This window comes from Chroicocephalus ridibundus, chromosome 4 (assembly GCF_963924245.1).
Source record: "Chroicocephalus ridibundus chromosome 4, bChrRid1.1, whole genome shotgun sequence".
Taxonomy (NCBI): domain Eukaryota; kingdom Metazoa; phylum Chordata; class Aves; order Charadriiformes; family Laridae; genus Chroicocephalus; species Chroicocephalus ridibundus.
The window spans coordinates 74,383,495-74,400,776 of NC_086287.1; the positions used below are offsets into that span (position 1 = coordinate 74,383,495).

General features: G+C 44.2%; 1 protein-coding gene across 1 annotated transcript in view; it reads right to left on the reverse strand.

The window, feature by feature from the left end:
• Positions 1-78: 78 nt before the first annotated feature.
• GLG1 (golgi glycoprotein 1) overlaps positions 79-17,282 on the reverse strand; it is an 88,056-nt gene continuing 70,852 nt past the window's right edge. Inside the window, exons 14-26 of the mRNA XM_063334174.1 lie at positions 16,777-16,839; positions 15,845-15,958; positions 15,382-15,470; positions 13,387-13,504; positions 12,340-12,432; positions 11,641-11,778; positions 10,186-10,309; positions 9,685-9,827; positions 9,374-9,475; positions 8,616-8,723; positions 7,850-7,970; positions 5,843-5,949; positions 79-5,376 (exon numbers count right to left, since the gene is read on the reverse strand). Coding sequence (XP_063190244.1) covers positions 5,209-5,376; positions 5,843-5,949; positions 7,850-7,970; positions 8,616-8,723; positions 9,374-9,475; positions 9,685-9,827; positions 10,186-10,309; positions 11,641-11,778; positions 12,340-12,432; positions 13,387-13,504; positions 15,382-15,470; positions 15,845-15,958; positions 16,777-16,839 — 1,488 coding nt within the window. The 3' untranslated portion in view covers positions 79-5,208. The remainder of the gene's footprint in view (positions 5,377-5,842; positions 5,950-7,849; positions 7,971-8,615; positions 8,724-9,373; positions 9,476-9,684; positions 9,828-10,185; positions 10,310-11,640; positions 11,779-12,339; positions 12,433-13,386; positions 13,505-15,381; positions 15,471-15,844; positions 15,959-16,776; positions 16,840-17,282) is intronic.

Consider the following 17,282-nt stretch of genomic DNA (forward strand, 5'->3'; position numbering starts at 1 on the left):
GAGGGGGCGTGACCAAGAGATGCCCCGCCCCCTCTTCTCCCTGGCCCCGCCCCCGCCCCAGAAATAAAGTACAACAAGTAAAAACCTGCAGACTCTTTTTATTAAATTCTCCCGTTTCATCTGTACAGAAAAAAAAAACAAAACAAAAAATGCACATTATTATGTTCAGAATCTCAGTAACATCTCAAAATTACACAGCATGGACATGTAAAAAAAATAATAAAAAAAATCAAACCAAAACAACCCCAAACAAACCGAAACAGGGACCGGCCGGGATTTATACACAGAAAGGGAAAAGCATTTACAAGAACAACAACAACAAAAAAGTCTCGTTAATTGTCACATTTAAAAATAATTAATAAAAAAAAAAAAGAGACTAAGTTCAAACAGCGTAGAGGAGGAAGGGGCCGGGGCTGTTGTGCGATGCCGCGGTGCCACCCCACACCCCCAAACTCCCCAGAACCGGTGTCACAGTCACCGCTGCCCCCCCACCCCCAAGTGATACTCACACCGTCCCCATGCTCGGTATGTGAACACAGGGGGGCATTCAGGGCACAGCGACCAACCCAGCGAGGGATCTCTTGCTTTGGGGTCAGCTACGGAATGAATTTTGGGGGATCTGGCCCTGCCCAGCGAGCGGCCACGCATTATTGCCCCCCCCCGCCCCGACCCATACAGGGAGCTCAGAATCCCACCAGCATGGGACAGAAACAGCAGAACCGGCTGAAATTTTTTCCCCCTGCTACGTGTGTAATTTGGGTCCCCTCAAACCACACCTCCAGCCCCAGGTTTGGGCTCCAAGGGGGGTGGGGGCTGCTCAAAGTACTTGGGAGCTGCCAGGAAGATTTTGGACCCCTCCCCAATGAAAAACATCCTTTTATACAAAGGGACACTACGACTGTTTGAGCCCGCAGAGCTCTGTTTTAAATAGGGACAGAAGTGCTAGATGAAATGTTCCGGTTTCACGCCACACTCATGCACTCACACACACCTCAAAACTACCTTTTTTTCTTTAAACCAAACCCATAAAGTAAAAAAAAAAAAAAAAAAAAGGGGAGGGGGGAAGGCCTACAATCTTCTTTCAACTAGAAGTTGTGTTTTAGCAGAAGTCACCATCCAACTTGAACACAATTCCTCTACAACATTATGGGATTTGAGTGACCCCCCCCAGCTTGTCACATTTCTTCCCTCCGTACCCACCTCCCCCCCCCCACCCCCAATCAGTTTCTGGTTTTAGAGACATTCACTCCTCTCCGTTATTTCTCATCCAACCTGCTTACTGTGGATCCTATCAGCACAACCCATCACTTCTCGTACAATCTCCTTACTGCGGATTTTCAGAGCAAGGCTGATTCTGTTGGCGTGGATTTTTTACGTGTCAGATTCTGGGCAAAATGCTTCCATTTTGTTACAGAATTATTTGAGCTCCCTCAGGGGCCTTCCCAGCCCTCTGCAGCAACACAGACGTACGGGGACTCGGCTCACTGGAAATGCCAGGAATTCTGTTCCCACCCAGCAGCCTGAATGACATGGGGGGTGGGGGGAGAATCCCAAGTTGAAAAAAGTAAAAAAATAAGAAAATCAGCAGAGACTTGATTAGACCCACTAGGTAAACAATAAATAAGCTTATTGATGTCAGTAAGAATGAACACTAACAGGCTAGCAGTAGGGAAGTAACGAGATGCAGAGTCCTCCTTACCCATATCACCAAAACACACGCCATCATTCAGGAAACAGCTCGCTAACCCTTGCAGCAGTGGCGGGGGGGAAAAGAGATCTGTATGCCTGGCACCATCCCCTGGCTCCAACCCCTTCCATACATCCCCAAGGTCTAGATTAAGCTCCCCAAGAGCAGATTCATGTGACGAAAAGGAGAAAACAAAACACCAACCGCCTCCCGAATTGCATTCTGCACCTCTCTTCTCCCCCGAGAGGCAAGGGTGACGAAAAGGGAAGGGGCACCCCAGGTTTTTGCCACACTAACACTCTTCTCTTGGCTGACGGCAGCTATTTCCAGCGCTCTCGATTCGATCAGAGAATTTTAAAAGGCTTCCTCAGGTTCAAGGCAACGGCAGAGTTTCTTACAACCAGTTCTGTCTGTCCCCGCAATGGAAAACGGTTACCTGCAGGCAAGAGGTTGCGTTGGCAGCAGCACAAGCAGGTTATTTTTGTAAGAGTACTTTGTGTGGGTTTCTGTGCTTTTGAGACCTCTGGATTTTTAGGTATGCGTGAAAAGCAGGAGGAGTCCCAGTCAAGACTGGGACTGGTAGATTTCTAATCATGGGGAAAAAAAAGCAAATTTCGTCATTAGCAGTGGCAGGAGGCTGCATTTTAACACGTGAAGAGATAACGCTGCTCAAAGATAAAACGGCTCTGGACCCTTTGCCGGTGTCATACCTTTAAAAGGTGGGTCTGTGCCCTTACAGTGACAAAGGGCATCACGCAGAAATTTATTTAGTATCCTAGCTTTGCTTGCGAGGGCTCCAGACACCCCCCTGTGACACCCCACTAGGGCGCTCACACTGAAACCCAGGTCCCAGGTGAGCCTGCAGACACAGCCAGAAACACCACCGGCTCCTAACGCAGTGCTCCAGGCACCCGCACCTTAACCTGCTCCAAACTAAAAAGCAAAAAAAAAACAAACAACCAAACCCCAGAAAACCTTATACCTGAAAGCAAAGAAGGTCACCTTCAGAGCTGAACAGGGTTTACATTCAGAACTATGGCTACAAACCTACAATTTTCACCGCAATGTCTTTTGGAATTTAGTGGAAGATGCTATTTCTAGACAATAAACCATCTAATTAGGCTTTTCAAGCTAATCTGATTACAAAACGCCTTTTCAAAAAGTCACAACAGTTAAAAAAAAAAAGCCCTCCAATACCAATTTAATTATGCCCGATAGACATTTTGAGAAGCAAGCGAGGCTGCCCAGAGACCCCACTTCGCTTGCCAGCAGCTCTGCAAACACATCCATCTCTACAGCAGCAATTTCAGCACTCAAGTGAAACAACACACACTTCTAATTGCCAAACTAACATTTGTGGCGTTACACACCCGTGCTACCTCAAGAGACACGATAAACCGTTCCTCTGCTGCTCCCCTTCACAGTGGCAGAGGCCAGTTAAGCTCCGTTAGCCCCAGGAAGAGGGGCAAGAGAAAGTATTCTGGCTTCATTTCTGGTCTACTTAACTGCTTAATTGCAATCCTACCATGCACTGATTCTCCACTGAACCTTCATTGCTCAGACTTTTGCTACTGCTTGCCTTGTGTTCATAATACTTTGATATAAACGCCCAAAGCGTTTGTGAAAGACTCTCTAGCATCCGAAAGTCCCAAACTGTATGACTAATGGTTTGCTCTCCATCCTCAGAGCGGGATGCAGGTACATTTGCAAAAAGCTTCAGCTGCAGCAAAAGCTCACAGTACTGTGAATACGTCGTTCTGTACATGCAGCACCATCAGAATCAGCTGGTCCACACTCCAAAGTGTCTCAAAACCACCGCCACTGTTCTTCTAGATAACAAGGGCGAGAACTGGAAGTGTCAGGTCTTACCTAGCAGTGCGCTAAGTGGGAAAATAAAGTTATGGTTCAAGCATCAGCCTAAGTTGGACAGTTTCAAGCACATGATTTCTTACCACAGCACACACAGGTGTGCACATTTAAAAGGCCAATAAAGTATATCCTACTGCACACACGCGGACTCCCATGCGGTTGAGGTTTCACTACCACACTCAGCATTTCAGCCAAAGCATGTGGCTTACGACCTCCACGCCTCCTTGTACTTGAGGAACAAAGACGAGGGTAAAAAGAGGTCACAACTACTGGTGCAGCTTTTCTAGAACACCTTCTTTGGGCTCTGGGGTGCGAGTATCAGGTTCTGGAAGTTTAACTATATATAGCGTGAGCGCACATATTGATGGTAACACTGTGGAAGCTACTTCCCTTAAAAATCCAGATGTTTCTGCCTTTCGCACAACACTACCATCCTCCCATCCACTCCTGCTTAGCCTTCTGGACCAGCACCCTTGTCCTACGCATCCCAGGAAATGCCACACTGTCAATTGTGGTTTCGGGAACAGAAAAACCCCACTCTTCAGTGCTACCATTCAAACCATTAATACCCAGACAGGCCAGTTACAAACCACTGCACTGGCCCACAAGTAACCGTTTTACAGGTAGAACACGTGGAGCGTTCAGTCGCTTTCTGTGGCACTGACAGAGCGCTCTATTGCCAGCGTGTCAATACTACCTGGAGATGGTTAATTCGGCAGGGTCACACCTTAGCAGCAGAGAGGTAAAAATAAAAAGGAGTGTTAGAATTTTACTGCGTCGTCGCTAATAAAAAAAGGTGACCAAGGAACTGATCAGGGCGGCTAACACCCGCTGACAGCAGTGCTGTACACTGTTGACAGGCTCTACACGCCTTGCGACTACACCGTGTCTTTAATCTACCGAAATACAAGTTGTACAGCTCACGTGAGTATTTGATCCTGGTCAGTATTTTATTCTATCTTGCGAGTGGCAGAGGAAGTAAGGGAGGACATCTTTTCAGCCAAAAAAAAAAAAAAAAGAAAAATCCACAGTCACAAAAGCAGGATATTCACTAGAAGATGACACCAGGGACTGGTGTCCTTAGGTTGTCCAAGACTATGCTCTGAAGATGCTTTACATGAGATGAGCAAGATGTCCAAAACAAGGCCAACTGTGGTGTAAGATGCAATTTACCCTTTAATTTCCTGCCTCAATTTCACCCAGCCACAGAGGACGACTAGATTTCAGTACGAACCGTTACCTAAATCATATAGTCGGTACGCAGATATATGTCTTTCTTTAAAAATTTACTTAAAAACTGCTTGAGCTGCAGGTCATATCAGTCTGATTTGGAGAGTGAAGGCAGTTCCAACAGTACAACAGAGACTTGTCTACAGGCAGGTAAAACGAGAGTCTGCTAACAAAGGGGTACCGAAAGCTGCTGGCTGGGCTGCCAGTGTTGCACACAAACTTTCATAGGATGAAGATGCTGTGGATGAGATCCAGGATGGGAAAACTGAGCCAACACCTGCTGCTGTTCTAATTTTTTTCTTTTTTTTTTTTTTTTCTTTTTTTTATTCTCCTCTCACAAGAGGGGGTGGGTAGACTATACAGAGGAGGGCTGTACAAAACTGGGCACTGGGCAGGCATTTCTTCAGCAGGCAATCCAGGCTCTACCTGTCCTTGAGCTCTCTTGTCACCCGCTTGGTGATGCGTCCACACATCAGGCCGATGAGGAAGAGTACACAGATGCCAACCGTGATCACAGACAGTATGTAATTCTTGGACGGAGATGTCATAACTTGCATGGCAAGGTCAGAAAAGCCTTCTGCTGGGGCAACCTGGAGGGGAAAAGGGAATAAATGAGCAAAGGTGCACTTCCCATGTGACCCTCAGCCTTGGCATTTATCAGGTGTAGTCTCTGGCACTGCTATTGCCTCTTGTCATCGTCAGGCTTGGCCTGAGCCACAAACAAGCCAGCCTGCAACGATTCATCCAAGGGAACTGCTGCTCAGGAGACAGCTTTATAACAGGAAGTTCTGCTGACCCTATTTCATGGCCCCAGACCTTCTCCACAGGAGACCGAGTCCTGTGTGCACAAAAGACGGTTTAATCTGCACCACTGAGGACACATCCCAGGCACTGAGAGAGTAAAATACACAAGTTCAAAAAAGGAGACCTGATTTCAGTTTTTCCAGACCAAACTCAAAACATCAGCTTCAAAGACAAGAATTTCATTACAGTTGAAGTTTTTCATAAATCCAATGCAAAAAAAAAAAGAAAAAAGGAAATCCTTTACATATTCACCTTCGCAGCATAGCTCCACATTTCAATGCGATCATTAAGGCGTTTCTTGCATTCAGGCTGCAACCTCACACGCTTATCTTCCAGGGCTTCCATTAAGCATGACATTTCTGTAATGCAGAGAAAACGGTGTGAGACAAAATTAGAAGCGGTGGCTTCAACAACACGCTACGGAAAGGCTGCTGGAACAGGACACTTCAATTCTCATAAAGGCTGATGGTTACATCACTCTCTAACCAGCCTAGCCAGCCTGATAGACTATATACAAAGCCCCGTTGTACCCGTGAAGCTAGAAATTTCACTAAGATCCACGATTAATAACTGCGTTTTGAGGCGCAAGAAATTTTGACTTCCAAAAAGAAATTATAGTACATATCCCAAATGTAATTCATGTGACTTACATGAGATTTTATAAAGTCTTACAAATTTGCACCTTCAATGAGCTGTACTCCAAATTCCGTGCCACTAGGCTTTAGAGAGAACTAAGATCACATTCAGCTCAGGAAAAAACACAGTGTTATCTCCTTAGGCTTGTCAGGAGTTTCTTTTGATGAACAAAATGTTTTGGAAAGGTTTAACTTCCTGAGTTTTCACACAGCCCTGTGAAAAGGAAACGGGATCACAATGTTCTGGGTGCCCACGGAGCGGCGTGGCAAACTGAAACTCTTTTATATGCTCTCATATGAGACACCAACATAAAAATCTGTATTTTAGACTTACGCTGCCTTAGTTGAATAATCCCTAATTGGGTGCTTTCTGCTTTGCTGTGAAGAGTTTTGTTCACAGCAAACACGCTGCAAACTTTAAACTAACTCCAGACTTTTTAAACACAATTGTCAGTTCAAACACTCAGAAGCAGATCGCTCCCCAGACTTCTGCATCCCTTCAGTGCAACCACCTCAGAACACACATCAAAGGAATTATGACAAAACAGGAATAAATAAAGGATATCCAGAATTTCAGAAAGGCATTCAGTAACCAGCATGAAAGATGACGATCAGGAAAACACTCGGCTGCTATTTTTAACGCCAGATAAACTCAGAAAGATGGGAAAGTTCAGAGCTTTTTTCCCCCACTAACTTTCCTTACACATACTATCCAGCTAGCTAACGTAACAGCAGTAACAAAGTGCAAGAGCTTGACCTCAAACAGGAAAAGAATGTGTTAGGAAATACTTAAATAAATGATGTTTCGAGTGGTCTGAACCTGATGAACCGAGTCTTAGGGGACTTGGAACAACTGGTGAACTCTCAAAGCCTTCAGCTGCTATGTGAACTTAGAAAACGTAGTAAAGATTCCCTACCCTCTGTAACACTGGATGAGAAAAAAATGGTATATTTAACTAGAGAAGGAAAAAAAAAAATCAAAGGACTTCAGTTTAATTTTGTCTGTCAAATATTGAAACAAAGAAGCCAACCATGGTCAAAGACTGCCATAAAGAAGGACCAAGGGGATTAGCTAAGAATGAGTCTTGTGAAGCCATGCTGGTCTGCTTCTGTACGAGAAGCAGCTTAGTCCCAGGGAAGCTTTTGATGCAGTCTGATATAACACTCTCATAAGTAAACTTGGGAGCTGTATCCTGGGTGATGCTGATACAGGGCAGGAGATAAACCTCACTGACAAATGAGTCCATGTACTTCAGTCCATGTGTATGAAGAGATAGTTTTCAACAGGATTTAACTGAGGAGGAATTTTACAGAAGTGTTAACAGATCTGGCATCACACACCATGGCCGGTAATCACATGAATGATGGAACATAAAATATACTCATTAAATCTGCAGATAAGGGGTGCAAGGATCAGGAGTGAAGAACAGGTCCTGCCTTGGACACAAGGAAGGACTTCTTGATACATGTCTTCTAGTGGCATCTACCACCTCTGCAGCTGTTCCACCTTATTGCCCACAGAGGACTGGTGGAAATATCTTGTACTTCAGGTAATGCTGGTAAGAAAATGAAGCTTAAGGCTCTCAGGACTGGGAGGTTATACAGGTAAAGCACAAGTACTTACGACGTCCTCTCCCTGGTGGAATGGCAGCACAGTGGTGCTTGATGTCTAGGGCACAGGCTGTGTGGAGCACGGGGTCAACAAATATATCTGCTTTGCTTTCCTTCAGCATGTTGAGTACTTCCTGGAGAGGGGGAAATTACAAGTACATGTCAAAAAAAAACCAAAACAGAGAACAAAATTCATACTGCTCAATGTTTCTGCAAGGTGCATCATCTTTTTAAATCCAGGCTCACGAGAAAAAAACACTACTGTCCCTGGGTGAGGCTATGAATGCTGGTGTAGGCCGGATTAAATGTCCCAGTTTATACAGGTTACCATAGTTATGTGCATTAAAATACTCATATTAATCTAAAATAAAGTCAATATGCCAGGGCTACTTCAGTTAGAACTGAAATAAGGTGCCATAGCCACAGGGCAAGTCATACAGCCATCGATCATGGCCAATGCCTAGGCCATACCCAGCACTCGGGAAGCCTGCAACGGAGACAGCAACAGAAAACAGATTAGTAACAAGAAACTTTGGCAATCGTAATCGAGAAAGGATCCAAGCCTGGAATTGCAGAGGAGGGCATTGTCGGCACAATTTTCACTGGCAAATTGAAATTGAATTGAATCACTGCAGGCCAGAACTGAGACGTGTAAGGAAATTTGCAGAGGTCTGGCTTCATACTAGCTAGAACATGGCCTGGGCTGTGATCTGGAAAAAATCACAGACTTCTAAAAGGCATCCCATCCCTGCAGAGCACATTCAATTTATTTCCTTTACCTTCTTGCACATTTCAGTTTTTATTTTCAGCAGATTCACTTTCAGACATTCTTCTACCTGCCCAGTCTGCTCCTGAGCTGCGGCTTCTTCTGCACACAAGTTGGCAATCTGTTTTCAAAAAGGTATTTTAACATAAGTAGTTCACAACAATCATTCTGCCTTTTAGCACATTTATGTCTCAATATATTAGTTCATCACAGGGTGCAGCTAGAGAACACATGATGAGACACTTTCCCCCCCAAGAATCCTAAGAGCCAAACGCAGTCTGGCTCATGCAATATTCATACCCTTTGAAACCCAACAGCAAGAAGTCAATATTGCTGTACCGAGGAGGAAGGCAGGGAGGAAAATAGCATAGAAATAATGTTAAGATATGAAATAAGCAATACCTGAGGCACGGCTGATTGGGCTATCAAAAGCGAAAGCTCAAAAACCTGACTGTATTCCAGTCAAGGCTGACAAGACTAGAGAACTAACACACTTTTTTATACCAGGAAAGCAGCATTTTTCCATAGTCAAAAGTACTGATGAGATCCCAGATGAAAAAATTAATTTTATATTAGCGCTGCACAGAAAACTGCAGTTCTTGCACACTGGGCAAAAGGCACAAGCAGAGAACCTGACTAGCTAGGAGTTCAAAGGTTGTTTTTCTTTTTTTTTTTTTAATTATCAGGAGAGTTCACATTTTAAGAAACAAAATTTGTTTCATGAAGGGAGTTTTCATCCTGAAAATGCAGCTGCTGAGCTACATCTCCTACCTCTTCAGAACAGTGCATCTGAAGCTGGGGATCCAGCCGATAATCAAGAGCCGATTCCTGGATTATCACTCGAATTTGGTCCTCGCAGTCTGGAGAGAGACGCTATTAAGCGGAGAAAGTCATTAACCCACTCAGTGACCATTAATTTTCATAAGTCAATCATGTTGTGTTTTAAGCTGCATATTCTTTAATAGTGCTATAGGAGTCTAAAAACTCATTTCTGTACAGGCTGTTACATACATTGAACACACCGCAATTTCGATTTGTTACTCAATGACTCTTTCTCATTGGCATGCAGCAGCTCTACTCACCTGGTCTGCGTATTTCAACTTCAGGCATGAGATGACTTGTCCTTCCAACTCCGTATCATCCTTGGCCCTATTCAGGATATTTTGGCAGAATTTTGGTATGTCTGCTTTGCACGCCTTCCTGAGCACTGGATTTAAGCGGTAGTCTACCCGAGAAAGATGACAGAACTTCATCAGAGTACACGTCTCTCCAGATTACAGAACACAAGAGATTCAAAAGAGATTTGACAGAAGTTTCCTGGGTGATATTGTACCATCAATGAATTTACTTTGGGGGAAAAATAGTATTTTTTCACAATAGAATTTTAACTTGCGAGGTAAGAGCTTCAGGAATAAAGTGGATCCAGTAGCACACGTTGACCCTCAAAGAACTTGACTGAATAAAGTCAGCGTGTGCACTGACAACCATGAAGGAGAGTAAAACAACGCAAATGTTGTTTCAGCCACATGGACCACTCAACAGCTCAGACAGGCAAGTTAAGTGTTTTTTTCAGAAGACAATACCTGTGTTCTGTGTAATCTGGCGCTTGGTAATCATTTGCTTGCATTTAGGATCCATCACTTCACTGTTCTTGTTTTGTTTCAAACACTGCAACATATTTTTTGAATCTGCCTCTGGACAAAACCGCTACAAAAAAAAAGAACACAAAACCCCCAAATTTCATCACTGAGCACTTGGAAAAAACAAAGCCACAACTATATTAAAAGAAGAGAATAACCACCTGCCCCATCCAGAGGTATACCGACACATTCCTTAGCCCCAACACCTATTAGAAAGAACAGTGCTCTCTCTAAGCTGACTACGGGCATGAATATCTCTGCCCACGGACTGAGCACTGAGCTGTACAGCCTTGACTGACTTCTAGGCACCAGCTTGTGCCGGCAGTATCAAAAGCAATACGCCTTGATTTTCTATTCTGAAATTACAGCACGCTTTGCAAAAAATACCCAGCAAGTTAAGCCTCATACCCATCTACTTTCCCGCCCCTTTATTTTAGAAATTAAAAAGGGAATCTTAAGTCTATACACATACTGCTGTTCTGCATAAATGCTGGCTGGACAAAGCGATAGGTAAAGACTTCATTAGTAACACTCAGGAGAAAGTAGGACCATACAGAGTGAGAAAGCAGAGAAGAGCTCACTGATACTCATTTGCCCATTCCCACCCTGAAAGAGATAGTCAAAAGTGAACCAGCTTACCCAAAATTCAGACCAAAGTACTAATTTCTTTTGTTAGAAACTAATTCTGTGAGCGTAAGATAAGGCTGTTGCATCTTTTAATCCTCACTACTTTGGTGAGATTACAGGTATATTTTTTTTTTAATTATGAAATTGCATTGGAAAGCAATAAATTCTTGAGGTATTCTGCTTCGGCCACAATAGGGAGTCCAGGTACTGCATACGGACCACACGCACTGGTGTTTCAGGGCTTGCAATTCTGGCTGCTGTGCAAGAGTGTCTTGTATTAACCTGCACTGCTGCTTTCCACGTGGTACCACCTTAAGCCAGCATTGCTCATGTTAAGTTTTGCATGGTTTTGCCTGCTTTATCAGTTTGATGAAAGTCTGTGTGCACCGGGTCTGCAGCGAACTGACGATGTTACTGCTCTCTGTAATCACAACTTCTTCACCTTTGCTAAAAGCCAACCCAAATCCAAACCGACTAGATGAAAACTGTATTAAAAAGCCTCAGCACAGACTTCCTCCTTAATTCTGCTGGCAGTTGGAAAGACGGATTTATCAGTGTGTGGACTTTGATCAGATAAGTAGAGGAAGTAAACTTGAAAGAGAAGAGCCCTGAAGAAACCTCAGCATGATGTAGAGTTAAGAAACTCATTACTTTGCAAGAAAGCAATCATACTTCTGAAACAAGACAGCAGTATTGTTACAAGCCTTTATAGGAACCTCAAAACCGCTTATAACCCAACCTCACTGTCTTAAATCAGCACGCTACCGTTACCTTGATCATCTGCTTGCAGACTCTCATGAGCGTGTAGTCCAGTTCTGGATCCATCATCTCCGTCTCCTGCAGTTTAAACACTTTCTGGTGGCACCGGGTACTCAACTGCTTCTTGATTTCTTTCAGGCATTCGATAATCTACAACCCAGTATGACAACCATTACAGACACATCGTTGATATGATCCTGTCATACGCTGCTCAGAACGCACAGCTATGTGTTCCCCTAATAGCCATCTTCACCGGATTTATGCAGTTAAGTTCCCAATGTCTAGATTTTATCAAAAGTCATTACCAACGCTTATTTCCAGGACTTGCTTTAAGCTCATCTTTTCTCACAAAGATTTAATGAGATGAAGAGGGTCACCTGGACTTACTCCAAAACCCCAAGCCTCATCTTGCAGACATTACACCTAAGAAATCTTTAGCAACATTCACAGTAACCAGCTGCTAATAGCTTAAAACTAGCATTAGGAGTTCATTAACTGAGGAACAAACTGCTCACAGCAGCGCATTCACCCAATAGCAGTGCTCGTGAACCAGTGGGGAGAAAAAATTATGCTTCAAAATACCAATGAAAGATTTCAGTGGTATCAAAATGAAAATCTAACACTGCACTCACAGGGGCAAGAGTGGTTTTCAAAAGTTTTCTGAAATGAAAATACAAATTAAATTGTAAATTATTAATAAAAATCCATTACCTGAGCATTGCCATAGGGCACGTTTTGGCAGTAGTTCTTGATGTCACTTTTACAAGCCTCATACAGTTCTGGTTCGAGTCTGATATCCTCAGTCTGCAGGATAAATTACAGTATGAACTTAAGTAGGACACTAAAGACTATTTTATTTTGTTAATCTATTAACTAGAGCCCTCTACTCACAAAAAGCAAGCAACTCTCACAACCGGCAGGTCAGATTCTTTGAGTTTAAGGGTCTGGGGTGTGAGAAGTAGGAAATCAACCTTGCAAACACATGCAGGCTTTTTACACTCAAGGAAGGGTTTAAAATGAACTTAGAACTGCCAAGTTGTTTCCGCTGTTCCTCCTAAAAGGGCATCAACACAAGTGTCCCAGACAGCTAAAATCTTTTCATGTTAAAGGACATATTAATAGCCACTCGTTTATTGGGTGACCTGAATGAAGTTTCCTGCTTTTCATGACGCCCAGCATTCAAATTCTTCCGTACAAAGGCAAGAGTGCTGTCTCTCCTGATACGGGCCTAACTTAGGGTGAAGCTTTAACACTCAAGCAGCATCTACTGGCCAAAGACCTTCGGAGTTTATTGCTGCAAGCACTGCAGCGGGAAGCCGAGAGGCAGCCCTGCCTACTGGAACACACACTACCCCTGTTTATCCAACTGAGCAGCTTAGAGCAGCTGGAGGCGAGTTGCTTCATCTGTGCTTGTTTCCACAGTCTGTAAAATGAAGCTTTTATTCTCTCCTAGAGGACTCCGACAACATCAGCATGTGCAGCACGTTGCTCTCTAACACTAAACATAATCACTTCTAGCTGAAATTCCAATGACCATTTAGCTCGCCTTAGCCTTCATGAGACTATATTTAAGGCATTAAAGTAGACAATCATTACTTTCACCGTGAAGGGCAGCTGAGCCTCGTGTTGTAAGAAGAGTGAAAAAATAAATTAGATACAAATGAGCTTCCTTTTTCCCCAGGGTGGACAAACTAGGAAGCTTTAATTCAAGGACCTTGCTAGCAGAGCGGGAAGAAGAAGAGTTTCATGCACGTTTACCATCTCTAGCTCCTCAACACGCAGCTGTTTGCGGCACTTCAGAGAGACCCTGTGTTCTTTGGCATCCTGCAAAGTATCATTGCGCACAGTTGTGCTCAGACAGATCACTACATCCACCCTGCAGAAAAGAAAACAGCTTTTTACTCATACACCCTTCACTTAGACCAGCCAAGGCTGGTGGTGGATCACCACATTGAAGAAAATGACCCCAAAAATCCAAACGCAACATAAAGTCCTTGTGCAGCTATGCTTGCTTCTACCCTGGGTACAGCTCTATGCAGAGTAACTGGATCACAATTAAAACCTAAATGCGATCCTACCTAATTGGAATCTAGATTAGCAGCCAGGAAGATATTCAATATGCCACCACACTCCTGCCCAGGAAGACCTCTGCTCTTAAGTCACATGAGCACTTTTGAAAAAGCTTTCCTTAACTCAGAACTAGATGAAGGTGAACACCTACATGATATTGCAAACAATCCTTCAGCATTACGGGAAGGGCATTTATATCATAAAATGCAAATAGTCTTGATATCCACCAACAGGATTGACCTTGTGTGTAATTTAGCCTTACGTCATTGCAGTAGGCCATTAAAAAAAATCCTTACACTGAAATGAACAAACCGGCTAAAATAAGCGGGATGTCTTCCCTTCCTAGATCAGCAAGTGGAACAACGGTAGCCTGCACCTTAGAAGATGATGAATCTAGCAAGGAAATCAGAAAATCATAGGGTTGGAAGGGACCTCTGGAGATCATCCCGTCCAACCCCCTGCCAGAGCAGGGTCACCCACAGCAGGTGGCACAGGAACGCGTCCAGGCGGGGTTGGAATGTCTCCAGAGACGGAGACTCCACCACCTCTCTGGGCAGCCTGTGCCAGGGCTCTGCCACCCTCACAGGAAAGAAGTTCCTCATGTTGAGGTGGAACTTCCCATGCTCAAGCTTGTGCCCATTGCCTCTTGTCCTGTCACTGGGCACCACTGAGAAGAGCCTGGCCCCATCCTCCTGACACCCACCCTTTAAGTGTTTATAAGATCCCCGCTCAGTCATCTTTTTTTCCAGACTTGAAGAGACCCAAGTCCCTCAGCCTTTCTTCATCAGAGAGGTGTTCCAGTCCCCTCAGCATCTTGGCAGCCCTTTGCTGTCCCCTCTCCAGCAGTTCCCTGTCCTTCTTGAACCAGGGAGCCCAGAACTGGACACAGCACTCCAGATGCGGCCTCCCCAGGGCCATGGCAGAGGGGGAGGATGACCTCCCTCCACCTGCTGGCCACACTCTTCTTGATGCCCCCCAGGATGCCATTGGCCTTCTTGGCCACAGGGGCCCATTGCTGGCTCGTGGTCACCCTGTTGTCCACCAGGACTCCCAGGTCTCTTTCCACAGAGCTGCTCTCTAGCAGCTCAGCCCCCAACCTGTCCTGGTGTAGGGGGTTATTCCTCCCCAGGTGCAGCACCCTACACTTGCCCTTGTTGAATTTCATAAGGTTCCTCTCCACCCAACTCTCCAGCCTGTCCAGGTCTCTCTGTATGGTGGCACAGCCTTCTGCTGTGTCAGCCACCCCTCCCAGCTTTGTGTCATCAGCAAACTATCCCTTCATCCAGGCCATTGATGAATACATTGAACAGGACTGGACCCAGTAGTGACCCCTGGGGAACACCACTTGTCACTGACCTCCAACTAGACTCTGTGCCCCTAATCACGGCCCTCTCAGCTCAAAGACATCCTGGGTCACGCAGTCCACTAATCGTAATCATTAGCCATTTTCAGAGGAAGAAAAAATAGAGGACAGGCTTGTACGCAAGAGTAAAGCAGAAGTAATTTTAAAGAGTCAGACAATGCCTCTACCTTAAGCATCTGCTGAACAGTCACTAAGGGAAAACACATAAAACAATCAGCCTTTAAAGGAAGTCCAGCATTTGCTGCCCTATTGTGAAGTATTGTATAAATACGTAATAAAGTTAACCAGATCACATTGCTGCTTGGTCAGGTACTACGCACTTTTTTTTGATGTTGGGGCAAAGCTTCAGCACATCCTCCTTGCAAGCCATTTTAAACTTGTATGAGAATCTAAAATCTTTCATTTGAACCTGCAAGAGAGAAATTAGTTAAAAAAACCAAAACCTTTGGTCACCTGGAGAGGGAAAAAAAAAAAAAGTAAAGTTCTGCCCAAAAGAACCCTTGCTGAATTATACAATCAGCAAATGCTTTTGCCCACAACTTACTAATGTGGAACGCTGCACTGCTACAGAAGGTGGGACCCTCCCTACCATACGCCAGGAAGGAAGAAGGGGGCCTGAATAAGTTATCTCCAGAAGTGACCATTTATGACCAGACATTTATGAACTGCCTGAATTCACAAGAGCACTTTAAATACAGCAGGAAATCAATCTCAAATAGCTAATTCCTGTCAACACCCTCAAGGAACAAAACAGGCTTCCATTGATAGCAAAGTGCTGCTTACCAGCTGGAAGTGAGTAACTCCGATTGCACATTTTTCATTCATTTCCTTCTGGTGTTTGTTCTGTATTAGACACTCCATCAGGTCCCCAGAATCAATCTGGTTATCTGCAACCTCCTGAAGAAGAGGTGAAAGGCTTAAAAATGAGCCACTCTTCCAAGTCATGATTTTTATGCTCCTGGAGCCCACCGTGACCAGGAAATAGTGGAACTTACGGTCCCACTCTCTACTGAGCTTACACCCACTATTAACTGACCACCCAAGAGTTGTACCACACAAGTATTTATAGATATAGTTCAGAAAAGAATCATCTCAGGCACATGCCCACTTCAGACTGAGGAGAACATACTGCAGAGACTCAATGCTTACATGAAGTAGTACAGTTAGATGCCTTCACCACTATGTAACTACTCAATCCCACAGCAATGTGAGAAGTTATTTCAGCAATCCCAAGCAGCTGCACACAGTGGGGCAGCAGGACGCACCGCTCGCGGGCGAGGGGGAAGGAAAAAGTTTAGGTTTTAACCCACTCTAAAAAGAGTGATTTTTCCAATTACAAGACAATTTGCATCTTCAAACTTTAGCTTTTATGCTAGGGCTCTGATAACAGCAGAAGCACTAGATGGAACTAAGAACTTCTGTTTTATAGAATCATAGAATTGCCCAGGTTGGAAGGGACCTTTCAGATCATCGGGTCCAACCATCAACCTAACTCTGACAAAAACCATCACTAAATCCTATCTCTAAGCACTGTGTCTACCCGCCTTTTAAATACCTCCAGGGTGTTTTTTTAATTAAAGACTTTTGTAACTGCTTATGTCTGATCTTACTTTTGAAGTGTGGCAAGTACACTAAGAACTAATACTAAAAACCTCTAACCTTTCCCACACAGTGTTTTTCCCCCAGATATCTTCACACGATTACAGAGTACTCACATGACAGAATGTCTGGATAATGGGCTCACACGCTCTCATCAGCAAGGCTTCAATTTGAATGTCCTGCAGAAAGCACGAAATATTTCATTTTCACAATGAATGGACAAGAAAAAAGGCTCTGATAAAAACCCTGTGATAACAAGTTAAACTCAACCCAGTTTTCAGGATGTGGAAAGATGCAATCCAGACAGCTTTACCCTTCCAGTTCTGGTTCACTCTGGTTCACACCCTAAGGTTCACTCCTACCAACAACGTGGCAAATGCAAGACAAGCCTTACAGCTTAAGGGAAGAGCCTGGTCTCCACAGAAACTCATTGCTTGGATATTTCAGCCAACCTTCACCCATCTGGATGCTACAGCACTAGAAATCACCTTACACCTAGGCAGAGTTAAAGATTAATGATAGTTCTGAACAAACCATTTTGTAATCACTGGAAGGAAGTTTTCCCTAGGGCAGAATGTGAATTTTAAGAGATACGGGGAACAGCTGGGGGCAAGATAATCAA